The sequence below is a fragment of the Ambystoma mexicanum genome, chromosome 5q, assembly GCF_040938575.1.
Source record: "Ambystoma mexicanum isolate Mex_15411 chromosome 5q, UKY_AmexF1_1, whole genome shotgun sequence".
Taxonomy (NCBI): domain Eukaryota; kingdom Metazoa; phylum Chordata; class Amphibia; order Caudata; family Ambystomatidae; genus Ambystoma; species Ambystoma mexicanum.
The window spans coordinates 446336836-446363905 of record NC_090933.1 but is presented as its reverse complement, the minus strand read 5'-3'; the positions used below and the strand labels follow the sequence as shown (position 1 = coordinate 446363905).

At 46.8% G+C, this 27070-nt stretch overlaps 1 protein-coding gene across 2 annotated transcripts in view; it reads right to left on the bottom strand.

The window, feature by feature from the left end:
• LOC138497449 (transcription initiation factor TFIID subunit 4B-like) overlaps positions 1-27070 on the bottom strand; it is a 927656-nt gene that overhangs the window by 632186 nt on the left and 268400 nt on the right. For both annotated transcript variants that reach the window (XM_069620942.1, XM_069620943.1), the window contains one exon: positions 25266-25520. In XM_069620942.1, the coding sequence (XP_069477043.1) occupies positions 25266-25520 (255 nt within the window). The remainder of the gene's footprint in view (positions 1-25265; positions 25521-27070) is intronic.

The following is a 27070-nucleotide window of genomic DNA, read 5'->3' as shown; positions in this document are numbered from 1 at the left end:
TCCAAGAGTGGGAGAAAGAGTCTCACTCTTGGCAGGAGGAAAAAACAAACTCCAGAAATCCAGCAAAGCTGCTGGGGGACTCACTAGGTTAGGAAATTCAGCCTAAAGAGAGAATTCTCCCTAACAGTCAATATATCCTGCAGAAGGCGTGAACCTCTTCCGCGAAGAAACATATGCCCAGATAGCTGAAGGACTGCATCAGCTGTGCAAGTTTGGAAGACAATCGCATCACCGAACATACGAACCGGCAGCTGGCCACCCTGGAAGGCCCGTGCAACGCGGTGCGGGCCGCGCGCCAAAACTGCAGGGCTCGGCGAGACGTATAAGGACATACGAGTAAACATACCACAGGCGGCGAATTCGGGGCCCCGCAAAGGAACACTGCTGAACCCATCAGAGCTTGCCTTCAGCAGGCAATCCATTCAACAGCAGTCAGACTGAGGAGTGGTGCCGTGCCCGTAAAAGGTGCGTGTTGGTGCCCCCCGGCGCGGTGATACCCAGGGTGCTGCGGAGCTGCCCACGCCAGGGACCTTGCATAAGCAGAGAGAAGTCCATTAAGCGGGTATAGGGGGCGGCCGCATGCATACAAGCAGCCGGTGGTAAACTGCTGCAGACAGCATATGATGGCATTACATGGGCTCATAAAACACGCCTGGAAGGTCGCTAAATAACTAGCGGCCTGTCCCAGCCCGCAACAACATGCATCAGTGCGGCCGGAGGCGAAGTTGACTGCCTCAACCTCTCACCGTACAGAGCCACTGGTCGGCCCCCTGTAGGGACCGATGGACAAACCGAGCCACATGGCTGGGGAACTGTGTGGAAAATACAGCAGGCATATACTTGCGCAATAACACGCCCCATCCCGGCCGGTCTGAAGCCTTACGTGCACAATTGCTGCTGCACAGCTAATCTGGGGAGCAGCTGTTTGCCCAAACATACTGCCACCTCCGCCCCTCCAACACAGAAGGTATACGGCCCTACAACACCTGGGCAAGCACAGTGAGACACTGACCGTGGCAATGGGCGGGGGGGGGGGTAAGAGAGGAGGGAGGCTTGAAGCACTTAACTGAAAAGCTTGCAAATCCATGTATACGCCAGAAACAAAGAAAGGACAAGTTTGCAACACGCTGCCCCAGTACATCAGAGTGGGCACCAGGCGGCACTCATCAAGGCACTGTTAGTATAATCCTACAAAGCGAGCTCGCCACCACAGCATCACTAAGGCCTCTAATACGTAAGCAGTGTGTGAACAACGCAGCTCCAATCCACCACGCTTCGACGATAGCGCGACTTGCACAAGCTTTGGCAAGATTAGACAACATATACACCTACAAGGAGACAAAGCTACAACCTTGCACCTGCAGATCCTGGTCACAGGAGGAGCTGCTGGTGGATGTCCGCCAGTCCAAGACACGTCAACTGAAGTTGGACGGAGAAGCTTGGTCCCTACAATATCAAAGCCCGAACCTGTGAGTAGATTGAGAAAAACATTGTGCTCCCACCCAGTATATCCTGGCGATTGTATAGAGTGAAAAACCCCTGGCAAGTGCACACAACAATAAGGTCAGCAGGACTGCCAAGTACGGACAGGACACAGGGAACAAAAAACAACAAGGGAGGCACCATGGATGCCTACACAAACGTGAACACATCGAAGGAGACCGAGGGGCCCCACCAGAGCTCCCCTGGGACGAGTCAGCCCCACCCAGAAATGAACATGGACATGTACATGTACATGACATCACTGCAGGCTGGCTTTGCGGCAGTGAATGACAAACTGGATGCCATAGGTGGCAATATTGTCTCCATAAGGGCGCACCAGCAGAAAGTAAACGCCAGAGTCAGAGGCGGGGACCAAGGTGAGAGTGCTGGAAGACACGGCAGTCATGCTGAGCAGAGACATTGAGGACATTAAGAAGAGTTTTTAAAGGTGGTGCGAGTCAAATGTGTTGACCTAGAGTCCGGGTCACAATGTAATAACACCTGGGTGGTGGGCACTAGATCACTAGCCCCTACAGCCAAACCAGGGGCCCCACAACGTACCATCATTTGCCTGCTCAATTATCGTGACCAGGATCTGATTCTTCATTTAGCAAGAGAAAAGGGTACCTTATATTATGAGTCAGCCAGAATCCACATCTACCCGGTCTTCTCAAATGGGGTTCAGTCTGCCTGACGTACATATGACCAGGTTAAAAAGGTGCAAAATGAAAGGAAGCTACCCTACACCATGATGTTTCAGGCAAAGCTTTGTGTACAACATGCCTGCAGAGCACATTTCTTTGAATCCTTGGAGGAGGCCATGGCATATATAGAACAGAACATTCCAGCTAACAACGGCTGACCGCTGATCCGATTGTTCAGTTGGGGGGGGGATTGTGAGGGTGGGAGGGCAGGGGGGCCAGTTGGGATTGGGTTACAAGAAAAAACTGATAGTTGGAAGAGACACAAAGCTCAGAGTACACACCTTGTTGGCATACTGTGCATATACAGATGTAAGATGGCACAAACCTGAGTAAACCATGCGTTTAAAATCCTTACTTGAAACATTGGAGGACTATCCAATCAGATTAAAACATGGAAAATCCTGGCATATGCCAAGAGGCACAAAGTTGATGTCTTGATGCTGCAAGAAACTCAGCCACACAAAGGGTAGTGGAGACGTTTGCGCAAGACTGGCACCTGCAGCGTGCGAGCACCGACTAATCCACCAATCTAGTGGGGTGCTGACCTTTGTACACCATCACACAGGGTTTCAACTGACCAGATCTATGGGTGACGGAGGGCGGCACTACGTGATCATATGGGGTGTGGGATAGGCAGGAGGTAATATTTGTTAATACATATGGCCCGAATACAGACGAGACAGATTTCTACTCCCACATCATCGATCAACCAGCACCACTGGACGACTCCAGGGTCATATGGGGTGGAGACCTCAACACTATTATTAACCTGCAAAAAGATTAAACAGGAACCCTAGGGCACACACTAAAGCGGTGCAGGCTATACTGCAAGGGATGTCTCGTATCCAACTCATCGATGCTTGGAGAGAATTGCACCCCAACCTAGAAAAGTATACATTTCATTCCCAGGTACACAAGTCATGCTCACGTTTCGACTACAGGCTGTGTTCCTCAGTACATATTCCACATGTTAAAATGCATCATTCTTCCGCGAACACTGTTAGCACTGAGCTTGACCAGCCAAGAACGGGGCACTCTCCTTTGGCCGATGCCGCCGGAAAATGCTCCGAGATGGGGCCATCATTGAACCATTGAGGAACGATACGACAATGCATTACTTACCGTAAAAGCATTTCTGATGGTTGTATCTGCTTAGATTCACATGCTGTGCATAGGTCCGACATCCAGTGGTCACTGTGGAGTATTGCATTTTGTTTTTCATAGTCGAAAAAGGGGACGTCGACAAGGCGTGTCTGTAACACTATCCCTATAGTGACGTGCGTTGTACCCACAATCCCTCACGCGTCGAGGTCCCTCTGTTTGTATTTTTCTGCCCTGAGGGAGCCTTCTAGACGTGAGTGAGTACAGAAAAGAAATATAGAAAAGGATGTCTATGTTCCTTCCATCCGAGCGGGGAGGAAGGGTGGGCGCATGTGAATCTAAGCAGATACAACCATCAGAAATGCTTTTACGGTAAGTAATGCATGGTCTTCTGATGTTTGTTAATCTGCTTAGAATCACATGCTGTGCATAGACTAGCGAGCAGTACCCGGAGTTGGCGGTGGGTTATGAGAAGGAACAGTAGAGAAAATATGTCTTAATACTGCCTGTCCCACCTGGGAGTCAGATCTAGAGTGTGCATCTAGACAGTAGTGTTTTGTAAAGGTGTGCACAGAACTCCAGGTAGCCGCTTTGCAGATGGACTCAAGGGGAACATTTGCAATGAACGCTATGGAAGCCCCAGTGCCTCGAGTGGAATGTGCTCTTGGCTTGAAGGGTAGTTCTCTCTTAGCAAGAGAGAAACAGAGTGATGCATTGAACAATCCATCTAGATATAGTGGACTTTGAAACTGCATCTCCTTCTCTTCCTGCTGCCACAGAGACAAAGAACTGATTAGTCTTTCTCAGTGGTCTGGTTCTTTCCATGTAGAACATGACAGCTCTGCGTACATCTAGTGTATGCAGACTTTTTTCTCCCAAGCTGGAAGGGTTTTGAAAGAAAGTTGGTAGTTCTATTGACTGGTTTACATGAAATTGAGATGAATTTTGGTGCAAACCTTGGGTGTGTGCGTAGAACCACCTTATCCTTGTGAACTGTTACGAAGGGGTCTAGTACAGAAATAGCCTGTAGTTCACTTACTCTCCTAATGGAGGCGATAGCTATTAGGAAAGCAGTCTTAAGAGTGAGGTCTTTAAGAGTTGCCTTGTGCATGGGTTCGAAAGGAGGGCCCATGAGTCTAGAAAGTACCACATTTAAGTCCCATCCGGGAGCTGGGTTAGCTATCGGAGGATGAATTCTCTTTACCCCCTCCATGAAGGCCTTGATAACTGGTATCTTCCACCACGACACTAAGTTGGGAAGTGGTGTATGCAGAAAGTGCCGCTAGGTGGACTTTAATGGAATTGAAGACTAGACCTGAATCCAGTAAATGGGTCAAGTACAGAACAATGTTAGTGGGAGAGCAGTCAACCGGGTTGATGCTCTTACCTCTACACCAGATGATAAATCTTTTCCACTTGCTAGAATAGCAGTGGCGAGTATTAGGTTTTCTGGCTTCCCTGAGGATGTCCATACATCTCTGCGGGAGTTGTAAATGTCCAAATTCTATGATCTCAGGAGCCAGGCTGCTAAGTTCATGGTCTGAGGGCATGGATGCAGTGTCCTGCCCTTGTCCTGTGACAGCATGTTGTACGGGCAGGGAAGTTTCACTGGGGGAGATAGGGACATCTCCATCAAGTGAGAGAACCATGGCTGCCGGGCCCACATTGGGGCCACTAGTATCATGGTAACCTGCTCCTGGTGCATCTTGTGCACCACTTTGTTGAGAAGGGGAGTCGGGGGAAAGGCGTAAACAAATTTCCCTGACCATTGAATCGACAGACCGTTCCCCTTGGACTGGTTCTGGGGGTACCTGGAGGCGTAACTTTGGCATTGTGAGTTCTCCAGAGTTGCGAACAGATCTATTTCCGGGAACCCCCATTGCGTGAAGACGTCTAAGGGCAGGGGGGGGAAGTCTCTGCTGAGTTTGTCTGCTAGCAGATTGAGTTCCCCTGGTACATGTTGTGATAGTAGGAACATGTGTTTGAGAGCCCACTTCCATATATTCTGGGACAGCTTGGACAGTCCTGGAGAGTGAGTGCCCCCTTGCTTGTTGAGGTAGTACATGGCTGTGGTGCTGTCTGTGAGGACCATCACTGTCTTTCCTTGTAGGTGTTCCTGAAAGGCTTTCAGTGCTTTGAACACCGCTAGTAGTTCCAGCAGGTTTATATGCTTGGATGATAAGCTCGGAGTCCACGCTCCGTGAGCAGTCTGATGGGATAGGTGAGCCCCCCCATCCTGTAAGGGATGCGTCTGTGGTTAGAGTGTCTTCCGCTGCGGGTGTGGCAAACGTTTTCCCTAATAACAGGTTTTCTTTTGTCCACCACCGTAGCGAGAGAACCAAGGCCTGCGAGACCACCACTAGATCGTCCCATTGTCCGCTGGCCTGACACCACTGGCTGTAGAGCCACTCTTGCATTGGGCGCATGCGCAGGCGCGCGTGAGGTACCAAATAAATACATGACGCCATCATCCCTAGCAAGCGCATTGCTTTGCGTACCGTCACCTCTCGACCTGCCACATAATGGGGGATCTGAAACAGCATGTTTTGGACCCTCTCGTTGCAGGTGAAGACGAGGCCGTCCTTTGTTCGAATTAGAGCCCCTAGGAATTGTTTGATTTGGCTGGGGTCTAAGCTGGACTTCTTTTCGTTGATGGAGAAGCCCAGTTGGGACAAAAGGTCTACGGTCTTTTGGGTATTGGAGAAGCATGTTTCGTAAGAATCCCCTGTTATGAGCCAGTCGTCGAGGTAAAGGTATACCGGGATGGATAACCTGCGCAGGTGGGCCGCTGCCACTGCCAGTACTTTCGTGAATACCCTTGGTGCAGATGCTATCCCGAAGGGTAGTACTCTGAACTGGTAGTGTTTGTTCTCTATCTTGAACCCGAGGTATTTTCTGTGCGCTGGCAACATTAAAATATGAAAGTATGCATCTTTCATGTCTAGTGTTGTCATGTAATCCCCTTGTGATAACAGTGGGATTACTTCCTGCAAGGTCACCATACGAAACTTTTGGGGTTTGACAAACTTGTTCGCTGGGCGCAGATCTAATACAGGGCGCATGGTCAAGTCCTTTTTGGGTACAAGGAAGTACACTGAATAAATACCTTCTGTTACCTGAGATAGGGGGACAGCCTCTATAGCCGCTTTTCAGTAGCTCTTCTACTTCTTGAAGAAGAATGGTGAGGTGTTCCGGTGTCATGCGTCGGTTCCATGGGGGTCTGTACTTCGGGGAACCGTTGAATTCGATGCAGTATCCGTGGGCTATGGTGGATAATACCCAGCGGTCTGACGATATTCCCTCCCATGCTGAAAGGAACGATGTTAGCCGGCCCTCGACCGGTGATGCATGGGAGGGGACCCGAATCTTCGGGTCATTTGTTGGTATTGGGCATGGAACCTTTGGGGCTGGAGCCGCGACCTCTTCCTTTGCCACGGCGTTGGCCTCTTTGACTGAACTGGGTGTTACCCTGGTTAGAGGGCCAGTTGGTAGCAGAGTAAAATTGCTGTTGGATTTGCTGCTGGCGTTGGCCACGAAAGGAGCGTCTATTGCCATAGCTGCGTCTGTTAGGGGGCCTAGAAATTTGGTCAAGAGTCTTGATGGTATCAAAATCTTTCTTCGCATGTTCTAGGGCCTCATCAAGTGCTTTCCCAAACAGATGTGTTTGTTCTATGGGCTTATTTATCAGGGAAGCCTGGGTTTCCGGCTTAAATCCTGAATTGCGCAGCCAGACATGGCGTTTGAGAAGTATTCCCTGAACCAGGGAACGGCCAGCCGTCTCTGCGGCATCTAAGGAGTTCTTTACGATGCCCTGGTTTACAAGAGTTCCCTCTGAGATTATAGCTAACAGGCGTGAACGCAGGGGTTCTGGTGCGTCCTCTGCTTCGCTGCGCAGCTTGCTCCACTGTGCATCTGCGTAGCTAGCTAGTAGGGAATTGTTATTTGCAATCCTTGTTGAGAAGGCGGCGGAGGTCGTGATTCTCTTCCCAAGTGCATAGAGCTTCTTGCCCTCTTTGTCAGGTGGTGCCTCACTAGTGGATAGTGGTACCCCCGCTCTTTCTTGTATTAGTAACTACGAGGGAGTCCGGAATAGAATGTCCTCTGATGTACAAAGGGTCAGAGGACGAAGGGCTGAAGAGCTTTTCTATCCGAGGGTTGACCCCTCTGACTAAGGCAGGATTGGAAAGGGAAGGAGTTATTCTTCTCTTTATAGAAGCCAGGAGTGGAATAGACTGACTAACAGGGGCTTTTTCTTTAATAACTTTCTCTACAAAGTCTATGTCAGGAAGAGTCTCCCCTGTGTCTATTTCAAAATGCGCTGCTGCCTTGCGCAATAGTGCATTAAGTGAAGGTTGGTCATCTATGGGAGAGGTGTTTCCAATAGGTGAATCCTTGGGAGGAGAAGGGTGAAAGACATCAGGGTCTGAGTGCACTGATGGGGATTGCCAAGGCTGCACTGATGGGGATTGCCAGGGCAGCGAGGTAGCTGTATCTTCTTCAAAAGCTCCTGCACTAGTGTAAGGATCTTCTTCAAACCCCTCTTCCTCATGTTCTTCCTCTCCACCCAAACACTCCTCATCTTCCTGGAGGTATTGCTCCTCTTCAGTGAGGTCATATACGTCTGTAGAAGGGGAAACAGCCTCGGAATCTTGACCCTAGGGTCATCCTGTGGCCATTCTCTTGGTCTTTTGGGTGTGGGTGGGTTTTGGCTTCCCAAAAACCTTTCCATTTTCTCCATACAAGAATGGAGTCTTTCAAGGGTCTCATGGGGGACCCCTGAATAGTCTAGAGGGGGGAAAATCAGTGTCTTCACCTTCAAAACGCTTAGAACGCTCCCACAACGAAGAAAGGTTTCCGTCGCCCTCTGAAAAGCCCTCCAGTAGTTCAGAAGTGCCCTTAGATGAAGGGGGCAGTTCCTGGCTACTCTTGCGCTTTTTCGACGTTTGCATAGCTTTTTGTGCGGTATTCGACGTTTGTTTCGTCGTCCGCTTAGGTTTGTCTTCGGAAACAATTCTCGCCAGGCTCTCGACAACGAGTTTGTCAGTAGAGGGCTCTGGTGTCGACGTTTCCTGCGTTACGCGTTGTTCCTCGACGGCCGCTCTATGGAGCGTTACGTCGGATGATTTTGAGGTGGCGCCCGTGTTTGATGAAAGCCCAATCGCTGGTCGCGGCTGCGTTTGCGGGTGGGGCTTGAGACCTTTACGGTCTGAGGTAGACGCCAGAGTGCCCTGCGTCCCCTTCGGCGCTGATGGATCCTTCGTCTTTGACGAAGAAGAGCTGTGGGTTGTGTGCTTAGGCCTATGGGGTGTATGTGCGTCCTTGTTGCCAGGGTGTTCATCCCCATAAGCAGGGCGTGAGCCGAGCCCGTCGGGGCCGGGGACGGACGTCGAGGAGCGCGAGCGCTCCTTCTGGGGGTTAATGACTTCCGTAACAGACGTCGAGTTATCACCCTCCTCGTCACTTTCTGTAACAGCGGCGGCGGGTGAGGAAACTGACTTCGACATAGCGTAGTCCGCCCACCTCTTAACTTTTCGTTCTTTAAGAGTTCTTGGTTTCAAGAGCTTACAGGCCGCGCAGCTGTCCTCCTTATGATCGAGGGGCAAGCAACGATTACAGAGCTTGTGTTTGTCCTTCCAAGTGTATTTGCCACTACAGCGTGGGCAAAACTTAAAAGGTGTCCTCTCCATAGCTGAGGCAATAATAACTGGTGATAACAACCCCAAGGGAGAGATAGGGGAGAAAGAAAGAGATTCTCAAAGAGAAGATAAAAGTTCGAACCCCCACTCTCCCTACTGTATGTTGGCCGGCGAGGCCAGGCCACGTGTTCGGCAGCGCCGAAGGATCTCCTCTGTCTCTTCCCCTCCGTCGAAAACTTGCTCGGCGGAGAAACAGCTTCACAGCCAACGTCGAGGGGAGGGATCTTTAACAATATAATAAGTATAATTAAGGACCGAGGTCCGTAGTAAGTATTTGCAATGCCTCTCTAGGAGCTCCGCGTAAGGCGACCAGAAGCTGGGCGGAAAAAAACAATCTGAGGGACCTCGACGCGTGAGGGATTGTGGGTACAACGCACGTCACTATAGGGATAGTGTTACAGACACGCCTTGTCGACGTCCCCTTTTTCGACTACGAAAAACAAAATGCAATACTCCGCAGTGACCACTGGATGTCGGACCTATGCACAGCATGTGATTCTAAGCAGATTAACAAACATCAGAAACTAGATTACTTCGATCGCAACCAGGGTTCTGTGGGGTCCGTGGCCACGGGAATCGTTCAAGGTCTGCCTAAGAGGGCATCTACGGTCACAAACGCATGGTACATTAAGTATGATCACATCGGAACTACACCACACAGAAATCACACTATGCTCCCTTGAAAACGTGCACGCACTGACACCGTGAGAGGAAACTCTTGCACCCTTACAGGAACAGCTAGAGAAATATAGGAATTTGTCAGAGCTGGATATACTATACATCACCTACCCGATGAGGGCTAAGAGATATGGGGAGGAGAATAAGGCAAGCAGGACCCTCACCAACTTAGTTGTTGGGTAGAATTCTCAGAAATGTGCCAATTCCTCTGTACCTTAGACTCCCCAGCAACTTTGCTAGATTTTGAGGACTGAATTTTTAACCTGTAGAGAGTGAGACCCTTTTTCCCACTCTGCCATGTATTATGATTTGCATACCGTTTTGGTTGTGGAGTCTGGCAAACTCCATAGGCATCATCTTTTGCACTGTGTCACACAGCACCTTCAGTGCAGTGGCACAGGGAAGTCTTTCAGATTTCCCAGAGGTTTAAATACCTTCTCTTGGATAAACTACTGTTTCCAAGAGCAGTGATTGACTTTACTTACATTTGTAACTTTCTAGACCCAGCAGACACCCTCTTACAATAGGGTGCTGGAGCTTCTCATGTAACATTTTTGTGTTACCCTTTCCTCGATGAATGGCTGGTGGCAGTGGTTTACTTTTAACTACCGTGGTGTGCTTTTACTGCGGGCTGCATTCGCAGCTGCAGTAAAGCACCAAAGGGTGCCATTTTTGTCAAAATGGCCCTCGTATTTTTTCGCCATTTCTTTGAGGAAAGGTCCTTCTTGAGATCAACTCTGCGTGCCAAACCAGTTTTGGTCCCTTTGTTAGTTTTGCCTTTGGCGGGATTCATGAGTTAAGGCCGCTTCTGGCTCCAGGGTGTCTGGTGGGGGCAGAAAACAAGGGAGGTGCCCGGAACTCCCTGTGCTTAGTCTCCTAGGTGACAGGAATGCACTCCTAGGTGATTGGCCAGCTGGCTGTTCGGCAAGGACAGCCACCCTGCTGGGTGACTGACAGCTGGACTGGAATGAATGGGAGAAACTTGCATAAAAGGCAAGGCTTTTTGGATTGGAAGGCAGAGTCGACCACTGGACAAAGGAATCCGAAGAACAACAACTTGGAAGAGAAGCCTGCTGTAACTCCGCTACCGTCGGTTTGCCAAGTGAAGCCCTGCTGCTGTGCTGAAGCTCTGAATTCACCTCGACTAAAGAAGCCCTGCACGGACGACTTCTCCCCTTGAGTTGGTGGGACCAATCAACTCCAAAATAAAAGCCACCTGGACATCCTCTTGAAGCTGGTTGAATTTCCACTGCAGTTGCTTCTGGAACCGAAGAGCCAGAGAGAGGAACACCAGATTTTGTGCGTTGCTTTTAAGTTGGCCAAGAGCTTCAGGAAGATCCTCCGGACTCCCAGGAAGCAGGACTGACCGAGCCTGAGCCACAACAGAGTTCTGGACCCCAGATGCAAGGAAAGCCCATCTCGACAGCCAAGAGTCAGCGGTGTTGCCATTTGCTTAGACGTGAGGAGCTGAAACAGCAAAGTGCCACTGAATAGAAGTTGGTCCTTTTCTGTCACTGATCGTCCCGTTGCAATGCAGGAGTCCTCCAGACGTCCTCAGTCTTGTCCCCACGACTGAGGCCCAGGAACACTGGATCTGCAGAGCTGCACAGGCACAGAAGCCAGCCAAGGCCTTTTTCTTCTAACCAAAAGGTACTGTAAAGTCTAAGGGAACTTAACTCTTGTTGTGTAACCTCAATTGAGACTTCTTGTTGCTTCGGTAGAGTTCTTAACAGCTTCTTTACCCCACAAGCCTAATCAGCTTGTGGCCCTGCTTTAATTTCTTCTTTTCTACAAAGATTTCTAAAACATTGTGCAAGACTTACTTACCTGCAAGAATTGCTTCAGCTCATCTAGACTTTTGGCCAATTGACTTTGGTCTGGCCTGGCTCCATGAATGACTTCTTCCCTTCGACATTGTTTTTGGTCTTCCTTCTAGGAAGGGGTTAACTTACTCAGCACATTGGGGGTTTCCAAAAGTACTTACCTGCTTCAGATTATTTGTGATATTTCTTGTTTTGTTCCAAATATCCTTTTTCTTTAACATACTCCTATTGCCCTAAATGCAACATTGATATATTAATGTCCACAGTGCCCTCGTTATTTAAGTCACCTGAGGGTGTAGGAAGTGTCTGTGTGCCATCCAAAATGGGTACTTGCCGATTTAGAGAAATTACGAGTTTGTATTTTGGAGTGTATTTATGTGTTACTATTATATATCCCCTTCTGAAGAAGGCTTACTCAAACTGACTGTTAAATTAATAATTGTTTAATCAAGAAACTTTGTGTGCAAGAGTTCATTTGAATAGTCACTGTGAATATCTGTAACTCCCCTACAGCTCACATTGACCCCTCTTGATAAGCCTGGCTGCTCAACACGCTACCAACCTGTGTAGTACAGACTTATACCAAAGGTTGGTTTCCTATTGCCAGGGGGTCATGGTTTTTTTTAGTGCACCCAAAAGGTACTACATACAATCTTGCCTAACACTAGTCAAAAGCGGAGCATAATAGTAAACCAATCACTAGTATCGTGGGAGGCGCTGGGTCGGTTCACAGAGCCTAGGGAAATAATGTGTTCCTAGAGTTCTATGCCACGCTATATGACCAACAACAGAGCTGAACCAATACTTGGGATCGTTTCAGCTCCCCAAACTAGAACACCAGGAGAGCGTGCTGTTGGAACTCCCCCCCTGCCCCCCCCGCCCCCGACAGTAGACGCAATTAAGCAGGCGATAAAGGACCTGACAGCAGAGAAGGCCCCGGACCGGATGGCCTCCTGGTAGATCTATACAAATGTTACGTGGCAGAACTTGCCCCTATATTGTTGGAGGTATGAGAGGATGCCCTTTCAACTGAATCACTTCCCACGTCTATGAGAGAGGCGGTCATCACAGTCCTACTCAAACTGAACAAACCTCAACACAAACCCACATCCCACCGTCCCCTATCATTGCTAAACACGGACACCAAAATGTTCACTAAAGCAATAGTGAATAGAGTATTACCACACAGTAACAAGCTAGTGCATCCCGACCAGTTGGGATTCATCCCGACCAGTCGGGATTCATCCCCACAAGATCAACCTCCGTAAATTTAGGCAGGTTATTCACCATAATATCCAAACTTCACCCCAAAGCAAAAGTAGTAGCGATTTCACTAGACATAGAAAAAGCATTTGATTTGGTATACTGGCAGTATATTTATCCAATATTGGAGTGTATGGGGTTCATAAGATTACTATACAAAGGCCCCATCGCTGGAATTAGAACAAATCACACCCTATTTTCCAGATTCTCACTACACAGGATGCCAAAGAATTTGCTAAATACTCTGGGCACAAAATTAACCAGGCCAAGTCAGAAAACCTCCCACTAACAGGAGGCACAATACGGCCGGAAACCATGGCGGACTATTGATGGTCTCCACGCTCTGCCAGTTACGTGGGTGTTATAGTAGCCACGGACAGAAATGCACTACCCACCGACAACCACAAACCATACATATAGCAATTAGAGACTAAGCTGAAGATATGGAATAAACTCCCAATTTCACTGTACGGCCGCATTGCCCTACTGAAGATGGTAGTGGTACCGAAACTCATACCCGTTGAGTAACCTCCTGATATGGCCCCGTAAAATGTTCTTCGTTGGGTTACAGAAACTTGCATCCAACTTCGTATGGGTGGATGGGGGAAGTGGAGGGGTAACAGTAAGAATGAGCTAGCCTAAAGTTTATGAACAATATGACAATGGCGGACTAGCCGCCCCAGACTTCAAGATCTATTACTATGTGGCGCAAGAACAGTTAGCAAAGTACTGGTCCCAGAATACAGACAAATGTGCCTACATACAGGTGGAGAAGCACGCAGCTGCCCCAGCAGACATCTGCTCCATGATACCTGGCTGAGTGGCAAAACTGGGGACGTGGACCCAGTGGTCTGCACGGTACATGCTTGGGAAGGGCGGTTTCACAGGGTAGGTTGCACAGAACCATACAGCACATCCTCTCCCCTCTGGCACTACCCAGGCATTACCCCCATATTTGACACAACGATGCAAAGAACATGGGACCCCATGAAGGAACTGACTGTGGGAGACTTGTTCCCAGGGGGTAAATTCGTGACACTGAACGAGATACAAGCCAATATCGGAGCGATTTTACCATAAAACTACAATACCATCGGCTATAAGCAACCTGCAGGCATAAATGGCCTTCGTTCCCCAACAAGCCGACCCCACATCTATTCATACTAAACACTGTAACCCAGGTAGGGTTCGAGGGTGACACATCTAAGCTATATAGAGCGACACGACACAAGCCCATACCCCATCCAAAAACACAAAGACCAAAAGGAAAGTGACCTAAACAGAGCAATAGGAGACGCGCATGGGCGAGATCCTGTCAGCTTACAAAATCAATCTCTTTCAACGCAAACCTTCGATTAGTCCAGTTCAAAATGCTTAATCATCTCCACCTCACTCCCAAGAAGATCGCAAAATTCTATCAGAACAAATCTGCATCCTGCCCCAAATGTAATACCCAGGACGCCAATTGCATTCACATGTACTAGTACTGCCCAGCTATACACCAATACTAGAGGTAAGTGGCCACTGCGATCAGCAGCATCCTTTATATTTACATTCCACCCACCCCATAGAAGTACCTACTGGGGGGTGTAGGGAAAATATCCATAAAGTCACAATGGCGATTCACTGTGGCTGGGGCGGTAGCCAAGCGAAATATCCTAAGAAACTGGAAATCGCGAAAGGCACCCACGATCCAAGTCTGGATAAAATACTTGATGTATATAAATGACTGAGGGAAGCTTTACATCATACGTCGGGCCCACAAATAGACCAAAGAACATATGGGTTCCATTCCAACGCTATTTAAATCGGACAAACAGGATGAGCCCTATTCAATGGCAGAACAGGAAGGGCCTCTGGAAAGACAATGAAACATGCCGAATAATTGCCTTGTATGCATTGTTATTGCTTTGTATGTAAAGATTTGTACTTGATTCAAATTGGTGTAACCGTTAGCAAAAAATAAAGTTTAAAAAAAAAAGAATCTTCAGGAGGAAAAGGGTATTAGTAATTGGTCTGTAATTTGTTGGTATATGTGGGCAAAGATCTGTTTTTTTCTAAGAAGGGGAGAAATCCAGGCTCTCTTTAGCCCTTCGGGTACAAGATTGTTTGCAAATGAGATATTCACATATTTAGTGAGTGCCGGAATTAGCAAGGAGATGCACTTTAATAATCATGGAGGAACAGGGGTCCCCCAAGCAGCTAGTGGTTTTCAGCTGCCTAATAACCTTTGCCCATTCCACTTCTGTGATGGGTGAGAATTTGAAATCCACCTGTGAACCTGTTTTGTTACCAAAGCCTCGCAATGTATATCTGATGGCATAGTGATGTGAGCTTTTTTTTTATCTCAATACTCTTTTAAAAAATTCTAATTTATCCATCATGGCTTTTTGAATCGATGAGCACCATGCCTTATCCTTCACCAGTGGGTCCTTGTTGGGTCCCTTGAGGTGTTCTCCTCTCTTAGTATCTTGAACCGCTCTCTGCTACGAGGTAACATTTACTATTCTATCATTAAACAGATTATTTGGACTGTAGTATTGCCTTTTTATAGACCCTAGCAGCCTTTTTGTATAGTTCCATGCTTAGCGTGTCCTGTTATTTCCTCCAGGCATAAAAGAGTGATTTTATTTGTTTTTAACTCTTGGATCTCAACATTACACCACTTATTCTTATGTTTTTCGAAACAATTTTCTTCTTTAGTGGACCCAACGTTTGAGATTTCATTGAAAGAATCAAGAAAAGACTTAGTCATTTCTTGCAAAGTGTCAGCTTCCAAGACCACTGCAGTGATTTGATTTATAGAGCGCTTTACACCAAGGCGCTGTACAGTGGATCATAATACATAACATCAACAATGTAACAGATGAAGCAAAATTACATCATGAATCATTCAATAAAACAGTGAAAAGAGAAATTAACTGAAGGGGAGGGGGAATAGGGGAGTGGGATTAGGTGGGTGGTGGAGAGTTGGAAGAGGGAATTAAAGGGAGCGAGAGGAGGGTAGGAGAGGCGAGAAAATCAAGGGAAAGATCAGATGTAAGCTTCTTAAAATTCCTTTAAAAAAATTGGGGATCTGGTCAGATTGGGTTTTTCGGGTAGCATTCTGTGATGATCTGGAAGTAAATGCAGGGGTGGTCTAACCAAGGGCATGGCAGAGGTGTTCACCTTATGACCGGCCTCCCAATCCAATCAATGACCTTTTATGTGTGTGGTCGTTGTGACCACTTGGTGAAACCACAGAGAGCTCGCTGTATTCTCGAGCATATTTGCTGTGGCATCGTCTGAGGCGTTGCCAAGCCAGTAGTGAAGGTCACCCATTAATAGTAGTTTTATATGTGGGTTGAGTAGGTGCAATAGACGATTGCAAAATTTATCTGGGAAGTCGAGTCCTTTGTTGGGTGCTCTGTATACCAATAATACATGGAGGATTACTTCAGAATTAATGCCCATTTTTACCAACATGAGTTCTGACCCTGGTATGTCTTCCAACTTAACCTCCCAAATCTTATGGTCTGATTTAAAAATAAGTGCAACAGCCCCTCCCCTGCCCTCTTTGCTGTCTTGGCACAAGATACTGTAACCCCCCCAATGGGATATCCAAACCTAGGGAAGGGTCGGTTGCGTCATGGCTCCATGTATCTGTGCCTTTTTGTCTTACGGCTTCTTCCAGGGTTTTCTTGTTTCACACAAGTCTAATAGGTAAATGTCGCATGTATTCCAGAAATTACTCCTTATGATGATCTCCTCTCAATGTGCCGTCTCTTTCATGAGCTCCTGCAGCTCGAGTTCCCAACTGTTTGTTGGCCTTATTTTCCTAAACATGTGAACCTTAATATTGTTCCCTTGAGTAGAGTCTCTTAAACAACCTTTTTGTTCCTCTGAATTATTAGTTTTGAATGTTCCTTCTTTCTCAGTGTCCTTCACAGTGTACTCGCAACACGTTTCACAACTTTTCATAAAGCGGTCCCCCTTCCCCCTCTAACAATTGTTTCTCTCGAAATCGATTCTTGGAATTTTCTCTTTTGCCCACAATAGTCGTTTCCACTCAACTATTCACCACCTTTTCCTTGCTTTAGTCTTTTGAATATCTCCTCATATCAGTTTCTGCTCATCCATTATTTCACTCCTACATTTATCAGTCTGTGCTTATTTATTTGCTCTCCCAGCAGCCACCCGCTCCTCCAACAGACCACTGTACCTGCATCAGCCACGGGCGACTTCACAGTGCTCAGGTAGGTCAATTTCTGCTCTTCACTTTCGTCTCTCGGTTGCTCCGGTCTTAGCTTCTCTGCAACTCACAGCGTTCCCCAAACGGTGGCTGGTGGAAACTTTCCTCGCGTCCATCTTCCAGGTTTCGGCATAGTTGGAAGGGCCACAGGCCCACCACGGCACCTCTGTGGTCATGTGGTACTCTTAAATCTAAGCCCCAGGGATCTTCTGTTCAGGTGGCCAGGGAAGGGCCATCGCTTTTGGATCCCAACCCTGGGGGATGGACAAGCGAGGGAGGATCACCTGAGTGGAGGGTCCTTGGGGATTGGAGAGAGGGTGCCAGAAGGAGACATGGTATCTCCCCCACCACCCCCCCCCCCCGTCATGATATTGACCTACCCTCACCTCACTTAGCCTTTACAGGCTATCGGCAATCTCATTCCATCCTCCCCTGTAGTTTTACTTTAATTATTAAGGAGGAGAAGAAGAAGAAGAAACAACCAGGAGTAGTGCAGAGTTCCTATCACAAACACCACTCTGGTACTGGGACAAAGAAGAGTGGTCTGAGGCATGAAAGTAAAAGAATGGAGCCCCGTCTTTGCTGGCGCTGGGTGCCAACAGTTTTCACTAGATACGTTAGTGCGTATAGCACAGCAAAATGAGGAGTCTCACACTGGGTTATACGCTTGTTGGTGATATAATTGGCATACATGTGCCACAGTTCTAAGAGCACCTGTGGTGCCATTCACATGGAGAAAGCCAACACGTGTTTCGACCAACAGGTCTTTATCAAGGCCAAGGTGTTGTGGCAAGGTAAAAAATAAATATACATTTTTAAAAAAAGCCATATAGTGAGTTGGTGAGGGCCGAGCAACCGTGAGTTGTGATGTGAGATGTGAAGGATTACATTGCCAGGTGACACATATACATACAATGGTACAGTATGGTGATGCAAGGTGAATGTGGTGTGACAATTATAAGCATGTACATGTTGAGGTTTATACATAGTTGATAATTGCAAAGTAATAGATAATTGCAGGGTAATAGGCCAAATTTGGTACGAAGGGAGAGAGGTTGCACCAAGGAGCAGGAAGAGGAGAAGAAAATCTGGTTAGATGGGAATGGGCTGGATTCCTGGATTCATGTTGAGTTGGTGTGGTGTTTCTTACCAGAGTGGTAGTGTAAAAGGTGGTCCTTGGTTAAGGAAGCTGAGTAGCAACTGGAGAGAAAGAGGGAAAAGGAGATGGAGATGAGTAGGCAGTGGTAAAGGAGCTGCTGAGGAGGAGAAGGTGGTGACTGAAGCTGCCGATTTGCAACCAAGGAAGAAAGTGTGCCCATTAAGGGAGTACTGTGAAGAAGGGTGGCGCAGTGTGGGGTGGCGTGGAAGCCAGGAGAAAGGGTGATCCCAGGTGGGAATGAGCAATGTAACGTGGAAGGTCCAGTGACGCGGGAGGGAGAAGAATAAGTTACTCTTACCTGGTAATGTTCTTTCGATGGGATGGTCCGACGACGTATTCCATATCTATGACAGTAATCACCACAGCTGTGCTGCTTCGGAAAAGGACGGCGTATCGACGTCATCGACGCAGGAGCCGAAAGATTTTCCGAAGCAGCACAGCTGTGGTGATTACTGTCAGATATGGAATACGTCGGAGGACCCAATCCCCTAGAACAATGGTGTGGGGGATGTGCTACGAAGTACACAAAGTCAGTGATGTGCTGGAGGTATAGCACATGTGATCAGGAAGTGCGCAGGACTAGGGCGTCTGCGAGCAGGAATTGTGCATGTGAACGACCAGTAGTGCTGTGCATGAGAGATACATGCTCACACAATGTCACTCCGGTTGGGGGGTGTTTAGGCTTGCACGCGGTCGCCAAATACCCTGGCGTTATGTAACGCATGGCCGTGTGGTTGGCTTTGAGGACAGAATTGTATGGCGAGATAGAATGCACTGGACAGCGATTGCGGTTATGGAAGAAAGTGACGCATGAAGCTCAGAATTGTGCAGATACCCATGAGCCGAAGTGTGCACATGAATAGCGGAGTAGTGCTGGGCATGTGTGAAACATGCTTACACATAATGTCAATCCGGAATCTGGATTAGGGTGAAGGGAAGGGAGGGAGAGGAGGGGAGGGGAGGGGAGGGGAGGAGGTTTGGGCTGGCGCCCAGTACCCTGCTGTTATGAAACGCATGGCCTGTGTGGTTGGGAAAGCGGGAATGAAGAGATAGGGGGTGAGTGGCGCAAGTGAGAGGGAAAGGATGGTAAAGTAAAGGCTGGTTCGCAAGTGTGAATTTCGGGGCTCGTGCGAGGGCTGCTAGTGCTCACAAGGCTGTTGAGCAAGGCCAAATAAGCCTATGGAAATAAGATGAGCAGTCACGGCGATCTTTCGATCCAGCACGCTATCTTGTTTCCCTATATATAAAGAATTAGTGAGCCGGTTGGCCGGCCAGCCAGATGAATGAGCGCTATGATTGGCCGCCGGGTTCCCATGGCAAAAAGGACAGAATTACCTGTAGAGATAGAATACACTGTACAGCGATTATGAGGAAAGTTAAGTGTGAAGCTCAAAGAAGGGGCAAAGCCCAAGAGTCAAAGGTCGGATGGCAGGTGGATGAGCATGGTCGCCAAGTGGCAGAGGTAATGCAGTGGTGTTGTGCAATATAGTGGAGAACAATAAAGGAGCACAAAGGATGCTCAGGGCTTGGACAGTGACCATGGTTCATGGTGCCTGAGGGCAGATGGTCGGTGGTAAGATGTTAGAGGGTAGGGGGTGAGGGGCCTCATGGTACACGCCATGGCAGGAATGTCAATCTCGAATGAGTTGGGCAAAGAATGCACGCAGGATTGCAAGTGCGAGGTGATGGTAGATGAGCCAGGGAGGGCAGCTGACATTCTGGTGTGGTGTCAGGATGGGAAGGCATAGTCATGTCGTAATGAGGTGTTGGGACTTTGGAACAGAGTGCCGGACCAAGTGGTAGGGCAGAACGCCAGTGTCAGAAGAGGCGGGCAATTGTGATAATTGCAAGGCAAGAATAGGGGAGTGAGCAGGTGTAAGGCACGAGCTGAGTGCATATGCTCTTTCAAGGGAGAAAGAATGAGGTGTGTTTGTATGGTATTCGAAGAAAGCTAGTTACTCACAGGCCGTACAACAGTAATGGTTCAGGTAAAGACATTGAGCTTGTAATCCGAATTAAGGCCTAAGCTGACACTTCTGTATTTACAGATGAGCTTAGCCTCCTGTTGTCACAGTCCGAGTTCCCGGTCACCACCGCTCGGATCACATTTGATAAGTTCCAGGCCCACAAATCAGATATCCTCCTTTTTGTCAAATGAGTGTTTCTACTGCCAGTTTAGGGCCAGGGGATATCTTGCGTTCTGTGAGTTTAGTAAACCCAAATGTTCTCTGATCGTAGCTCTCAGTTCCCTTATGGTACTGCCAATGTATTTCAAATTACAGGTACAAAATTAGAACATAAATGACAAATCTTGGTTTGCAATTGATGAATTGGGCGACTGATTTTCACTAGAGTTGATCGACTTGGCATTCAACGCATGAGGGCACGTGGTGCAAGATCCACATTTATGGAAACCTGCAGCTTTAATTGACTAGAGCCAGTTAAGGCTCTTTGTTGCAGGGGGTGCCATATATGATGGGCTGAGCATAGTACATAGCGTGGACGCTTTGGTGTATGACAATTGGTGCCTCGCACGTATACATGGTTGGATGTCTGTGTCGATACTCAGCAGGTGCCAGTGTTTGCTTAGTATTTGCTGCACCCAATGACTGTCCTGGTGGAACCTGGTGGTTTCGTACTGGTTTTTGTAGTCAGTAGCGTTTTGCGGGCCATCGGTTGCCATGATGACTGCTGTTTCAATCAACTTTTCCGTATAACCACTTTCAGAGAATCTTGGCTGTAATACATTGCATTCCGCTAGGAACACCTCCTTAGTACTGTAGTTTCTACTTGCTCTAATGAATTCCACTTTAGGTATGTTGTCTATAACTGATCGGTGGTGGCAACTGGTTGTATACAAAATCGAATTAACCTCAGTAGGTTTTCTGTAGTTAGTTGTTTACAGTCCTCTGTCATTCACAGTGATATTGATGTTGAAGAAGTCGATGGAATGATCACTGTGCGACCCTGTTAGTTCAATCCCAAACATATTGCTCAGGTATCCTTTGTAGGCTTTGAGTTGGTCTGTCCCGGACCATATCATGAAGACATCATCGATGTATCTGTACAATGTTTCTGATGTGTTGGTATTTAAAACATTGACTGCCCATAGGATTTCAGTGGTATTACTTAAGTTGATTCACAAATTTTGGATTAGGCAAGAAAATTAGGCCCTGATGAAGGACGTTGGTAGTCCGAAATGCATTGGCAATCTCTCACATCTGCACTGAAAGTGATTTGAATTAAAAACAGCAAAACTTGGTTATCATCACGAATTACAGAATTATTTGGGGTCTTTATATACCCTATTTAAAGATTTCTTACCTTTTGACTGCTCCAAGTAAACTCCTTGTGGGCAATACGATGTGCAGCCCACACGAAGGCTAATCAGCCTAGGTCTCTTCTCTCGGTTAACTCGGCCCAGCACCGTGGCACAAACTAATAGGCTGCACCTCACACACTACAGAACTTGCAAAGATCAAGTTTGAAAGTCAAATTAAGCTGTGCCCACTGAACACCGATATCTCTTGATACCATGCCTGACTCACACTGTACAGTGACAATTTTAAACACTTTAAAGCATCTATTGGCAATATAATTTGCAGAGTGCGTTATAGATTTCCACACACACACACAGTCAAGGGTTTTGACCCATGTTGAATCCTTAGACTGGGTAGATGTGGGGATGAGCTGTCACCGCCCACATTCACGCCAGAATCCAGGAGAACTGCGCAGTTGGCACAAGACCACTCCAAAGATACAACCCTCTTGCAGGGGGTTGCACATCACCACTCTACTGTAAGGATGCCATCAAAACAATGTTAAGCAAGGGTCCTATACTATCAAGCAAAAGACAACTCTATTGAAATGCAGTAATTCAAGACAGATCCCAAAAATGGATGCAATACCGGTACTCACCACTATCAGAAAGCCGGTGTTTTAAAACCACCAGACTTGTGTAAAACTAAACAGAGGAACCCAAACCAGGCCAAGGAAAGACTTGCTAAGAGGTGGATACAATGTAAAACTATATTCTGAAATGACTTGAAGGAAGTAATTATTTAATGTACATGTAAAAATTGTAAGTTTTGATTTAAACTGGGAACTAAAGTGACATTTAGCTGAATTCTGCCTGACAACAACCCCCGACAGGAGTTGAAACTTGATCAAACTGCATTCCCAGGCCTGGCTGCCTCCTGCTTCCCCACCAAAAGGAGATGACACCTCTCTGATTAGATTAGGGGAGGGGCACCTGCAGGAGGTTGAACAAAGCCTTGTCCTGGACTCAGGCAAATGTTATATTGGGGGGGGGCGTAAAGTGGCTTCCTCTTGGGAGCAGTGGGAGGAGATGTGCCTGTGAGAGCCAGCTGAGCTTGGGGGAAGTGGATAAACCAGTTATTCCACCATGTGATGTGGGAAGCCACACCCCTTTTTGACCAGGGCATAAGTTAAAAAGATGGATAATTCATAGTACAGACTTGTCAGAATTATATAAGTAATATCATTATTCTTGTGATTTTTCTGTGCACGTTTTAAGAGGTGTTAGGACCCGGGGTGTATTCTGGAGGGGTGCTAGCGGAAAATGGGGTCTTACTCCAAATGCCTGCACGTTAAAAATCTGACACTTCATCAATTAATGTCCATACTCCTTGCGCACATTTGTATAATTTTTGGTAAATGTCCGATATTGGTAAACCAGTCAAAAAGCGCAAAATGTTGTCATTTTTGAATGCAAGCCCCCAGGAAGATCAGAGGCGGACAAGCATGGACCATAAGGAATATATAATGTGTACATGTAATTTCAACAAATTGTGTATCTGGGAAATATGTATTTGAATCAAATATAGATTTGTGGGCAAATTGACCAGGGGAGGATCCTCTGACCCATAAACAGACCTCATCATGACGACAATCCATTTCCTTCCCCCAATCATGGGAGAGGGGAGAATTGGGCCAATGACAAGTAGAGGGGCAGGCTCAGTTATGCCACGCACACACCCACTTCCAAAACACACAAAAAGAGACTGCTGGGACAGGTAGGGACATTCATTTTCCATTTCTGCGGAGCATTTTGACGGCCGACATCCCATCCAGACAGAGACCAGAACCAGGGACCCATAGACTACAGAACTTCGAACCTAGAAGGCCCACTGCAAGCAAAAGTATTCTCAGCAGGCCTTCAGAATCCAGCAAACCTAACCAAACTATTCAACAGCCGGGCGAGCTGTTTGAATGCTTTGCCAAGAACTTTTGCCGGAACCGCAGACCAGACCCAGATCGCTGTGAGCAGAACCGGTGCCTGATTGACCCGCCGTGCAGAGAGAACCGCCGCTGGACGTGCTGACCAGATCCGTGACGAGGCCCATTCATTTCAAAATTAGGAGCGAGTATCCGCCACAACTGTGCAGAACCCAATCTCTTAGTTAAAATAATCTAATCCAAACTATTTTAACCTAATTAGAACAGCCTCCTAGAAATCGTCTCATCTGTCATTTTTAAAGCTGCACAGCTGTCACCTGTCAATTCTGCAGCTGCAAGCTGTCACCTGTCATTTTGAGTTTACTTTAAATCTGAAAACTACCATCACAAAATCGTCCGTATCTCTGGAACCGTTTGTCCTAGGAACGAACGAGATTTAACTTTCCTCTGAAAGCTTAGAATCTAAGCTTTCCAACAAGCCTAGAACCAACTTCCTACTCCTTACACTTACTGCAATTGCGATTTACGCACTCACAAAATTTGCCGCGATTTGGCCTGATTTCGTCATCTGTAAAAAGATAGCCGCTTTTGCCTGAACTGCTAAAATTCGTTTGCAACCTAATAACCATCCCTGAACCATTGTTCGGGCTGACCTGAACTGATTTAAAGTGTCTACCACTCACCCTGAACCTCCTATAGGGAATTAAAAGCAATTTTTGCATTTTTCACTTCCTTGCCACCACATTACAAAGCACTCTTGCCAGTGTTTTAAAAAGCATACCTGTTGTCTAAGCTTGCTGGGGGGGGGGGGGGGGAGCGAATTCCGTATTGTATTTGATTGTATTCCTGAAGACTGTGCGTGTTACTTCCATCTCCTTGCATTGCATATAGGGGGGGGGGTGAATTGCCACCAGGGGAAAAGTGAACATATCTCTTGTGAAACCATATCAGTTTATTTTCTGTATTGCATTTATTCCACCTTGCATTTCCTTGAAACCATAAAGCATTTCAGCTACCTCATCCTCTATACTACTTCTAAGTAACCAAATCAGTTTACCAGTAGAACATTATCCATTGTTGATCACGGTCATATTTTAAGTGTGATATCCCATATTAATTTATTATAAAAGTGATAGATATATATGGTTATATTTCTCAAATAAACCTTTTAAATTTGCAAAACGGACCTACCTCTTGGCTCAGTGGGGTCAGGGGAATTCAAAGAGAGGGGTGTTATATAAGGGTTGTCATCCAGAGTACATGAACTGGACCTAAAAATATATCAATAAGGGTTTCCCTCAGCATCCCAGACTAGGCATTGACTTAGCTGTAGTGTTGAAGTGAAGCCGCTTAACACACACACACACACACACACACACACACACACACACACACTGTGCAGGGCATATATGTTGTACCTGAAATTGCAAGTCTAAACTTAGTTTTGGATTGGTTAAAACTCCAGTACAAGAAGGATGCTCACATTACATACAGAAATAAATGTACATTACGTGTGTGCATGGAACACAAGCAGCCCCCTGGCATTGTTGCATATGAAAGTGGGCAATTGTAAACTAGACTTTACTTTGGAAACGGGCTAGTACTTAATCATATAACCTTAAAGTTACCTACCTTACATTGTGTCAGACTTCGATGGGCAAGGTCATGAATGCACCATGGAATTATTTATTTACATTTCTGCATATATGAATTGGAAAAGTAGCTTTGTGCACAATGCTTAAGTAACATTTACAAATCACTTTCCAGTATTACAAGGCTTGCAGAAAGTACACCATGCATTTAAAACAGGTTGTCCTAGCTTGAAAGGAATGTATTGACAATTAACCTTTTTCCAAAGACTTGTAAATATTTCCCAAGGATTGAATCACACCGTAAATTAGATAAGTAAAATATGCACATCTCACTCACCAGCTGCTTGACCATGGTTGCTTGAGGAGTGCTGGTTGCTGGCGGCCTCATAATGGAAGAGGACTGCTGAAGTTTAACAGCAACAGGTGCAGTCCCACAGACTGTCCTCACAGGCTGGACAGCAGGTGCCATTGTTGTCCTTGCAATAGGGGTAGAGTTTATGCTTGTAATTTGAGATGCTGGTTGAGGTTGACCACACTGCTGAATGAAGTCCTGAGAGTTTGGCATAAGCTGTCGCAGAGATGGCAAACTTTTCTAAAAACAGGAGAGAAGCCATAGCAGTCAGTGAATTGTGCACATTCAGAAAATACACATGTTAAGGGGCTTTGCCAAAGTCCTGTCTGTGACAAGACTTTCGAAAGCCCGCCATGAATGAAAATGGTTGCACCCCTAATGTTTAGCCTTAACTACCCAAAGTTTGGTAGCTGTGGCCGAGCAGACGGCCTTAATCTAGGAGAGAGGAGAGCTGTAGCGAGGCATGCAGAACTCCAAGCTTACACTTAGTCCAAGGAAAGACTTGCACAATTTGGAGTTATATAAAAAAAATTAGACACTATATATATGCACACACACACACACTAAGGCTTGCAGCATTCACGTAAGTTAAGTACATAGTAATATAATAGTAGAACACTTGCAATATTCACAGAATTAGATACTTCAGAACAACAATGTAACAAATCAAATAATCAAACCTGAAACATATATGCTCCTTTATAGCAACATTGATAACTTAACTTCAGTTTAGCCTAACTTAGAAAGTCCAACCCTGTTTTAGGTGAGTCCCGCAAAGTCAACGGGGACACTGGGGTAACAGTGACCACGGGCTGAGGAAGGCAAGAAAACAGTTCAGGGATCAAAAATGCAGAGTCCAAAGGGAACAGAGGTTTGCAGGTTGGCATCAGTGATGTTTCACAGGGCAATGACATTAGAAGTTTCCTAGCTGGATTGCTCCATGGACAAGTGTTCTAAGACAAGGAAGAGCCCAATGGGTTGTCCACCCCAATGTAGCTCAAGGTAGGTCCTGGAGGGGTGCGAGATGCAGCCACCTGCAGTCCCCAGAAGCTTAGTATCAACAAAGCAATGATCCAGATAAATAACTAGAAGCAGGACAGTACCTTTTAGCAAAGAAGCGGATAGAGCAGGACGGTCCCCACGGTGAGGCGACAGCAGGCCTGTTCCAGTTGCTCTTGTGTGGTCTGATGCCCAGAAGAGGATCTTTGCAGCACTGGCTCGCTGGCACCCTATTCAAGGCTCAGGTGAAGGATGGTTGTTGGGTGTTAGGGATAATTCTAATTTCTGTGATAATTCTGTTCCACCTTAGAGACCCCCAGCTCTTTTACTGGACTTTAGGACTTAATTTTAACCCTGGCGTGAGACCATTTTCTCACTCATGTGTTTTGACCCAATTTGGATTATGCGTTTTCACTGTTTTAGTAGTCTGACAAACTCCATAGGCATCTACATTTTGTATGGTGACACACATCATAGAAAAAGTATGGCAATAGTAAGACCTTCACTTGTTTTTCTCCCCTCCTCCCCCCCGCCCATTACACTCACCCCCCCTCCCTGTCCCCCATCCCCTACTGGCGTAAGAGTAACAGTTTTAGGAAGACTTATACAGAATAGTATTGCATTCAGCAGGACCAGAATTGTTGTGATAAAGTGCGCTTGGTTTTACAGTAAGTTAGACGTTAACAGCGAAGATTAGTATCAGTCTGTTGGTCTGAAGGAGTTCCAATATTCTGAGTAAAATTCCTTAAATGGTAGCCAAATTAAATCTATGCGTGTGCGAGATTTCAGTA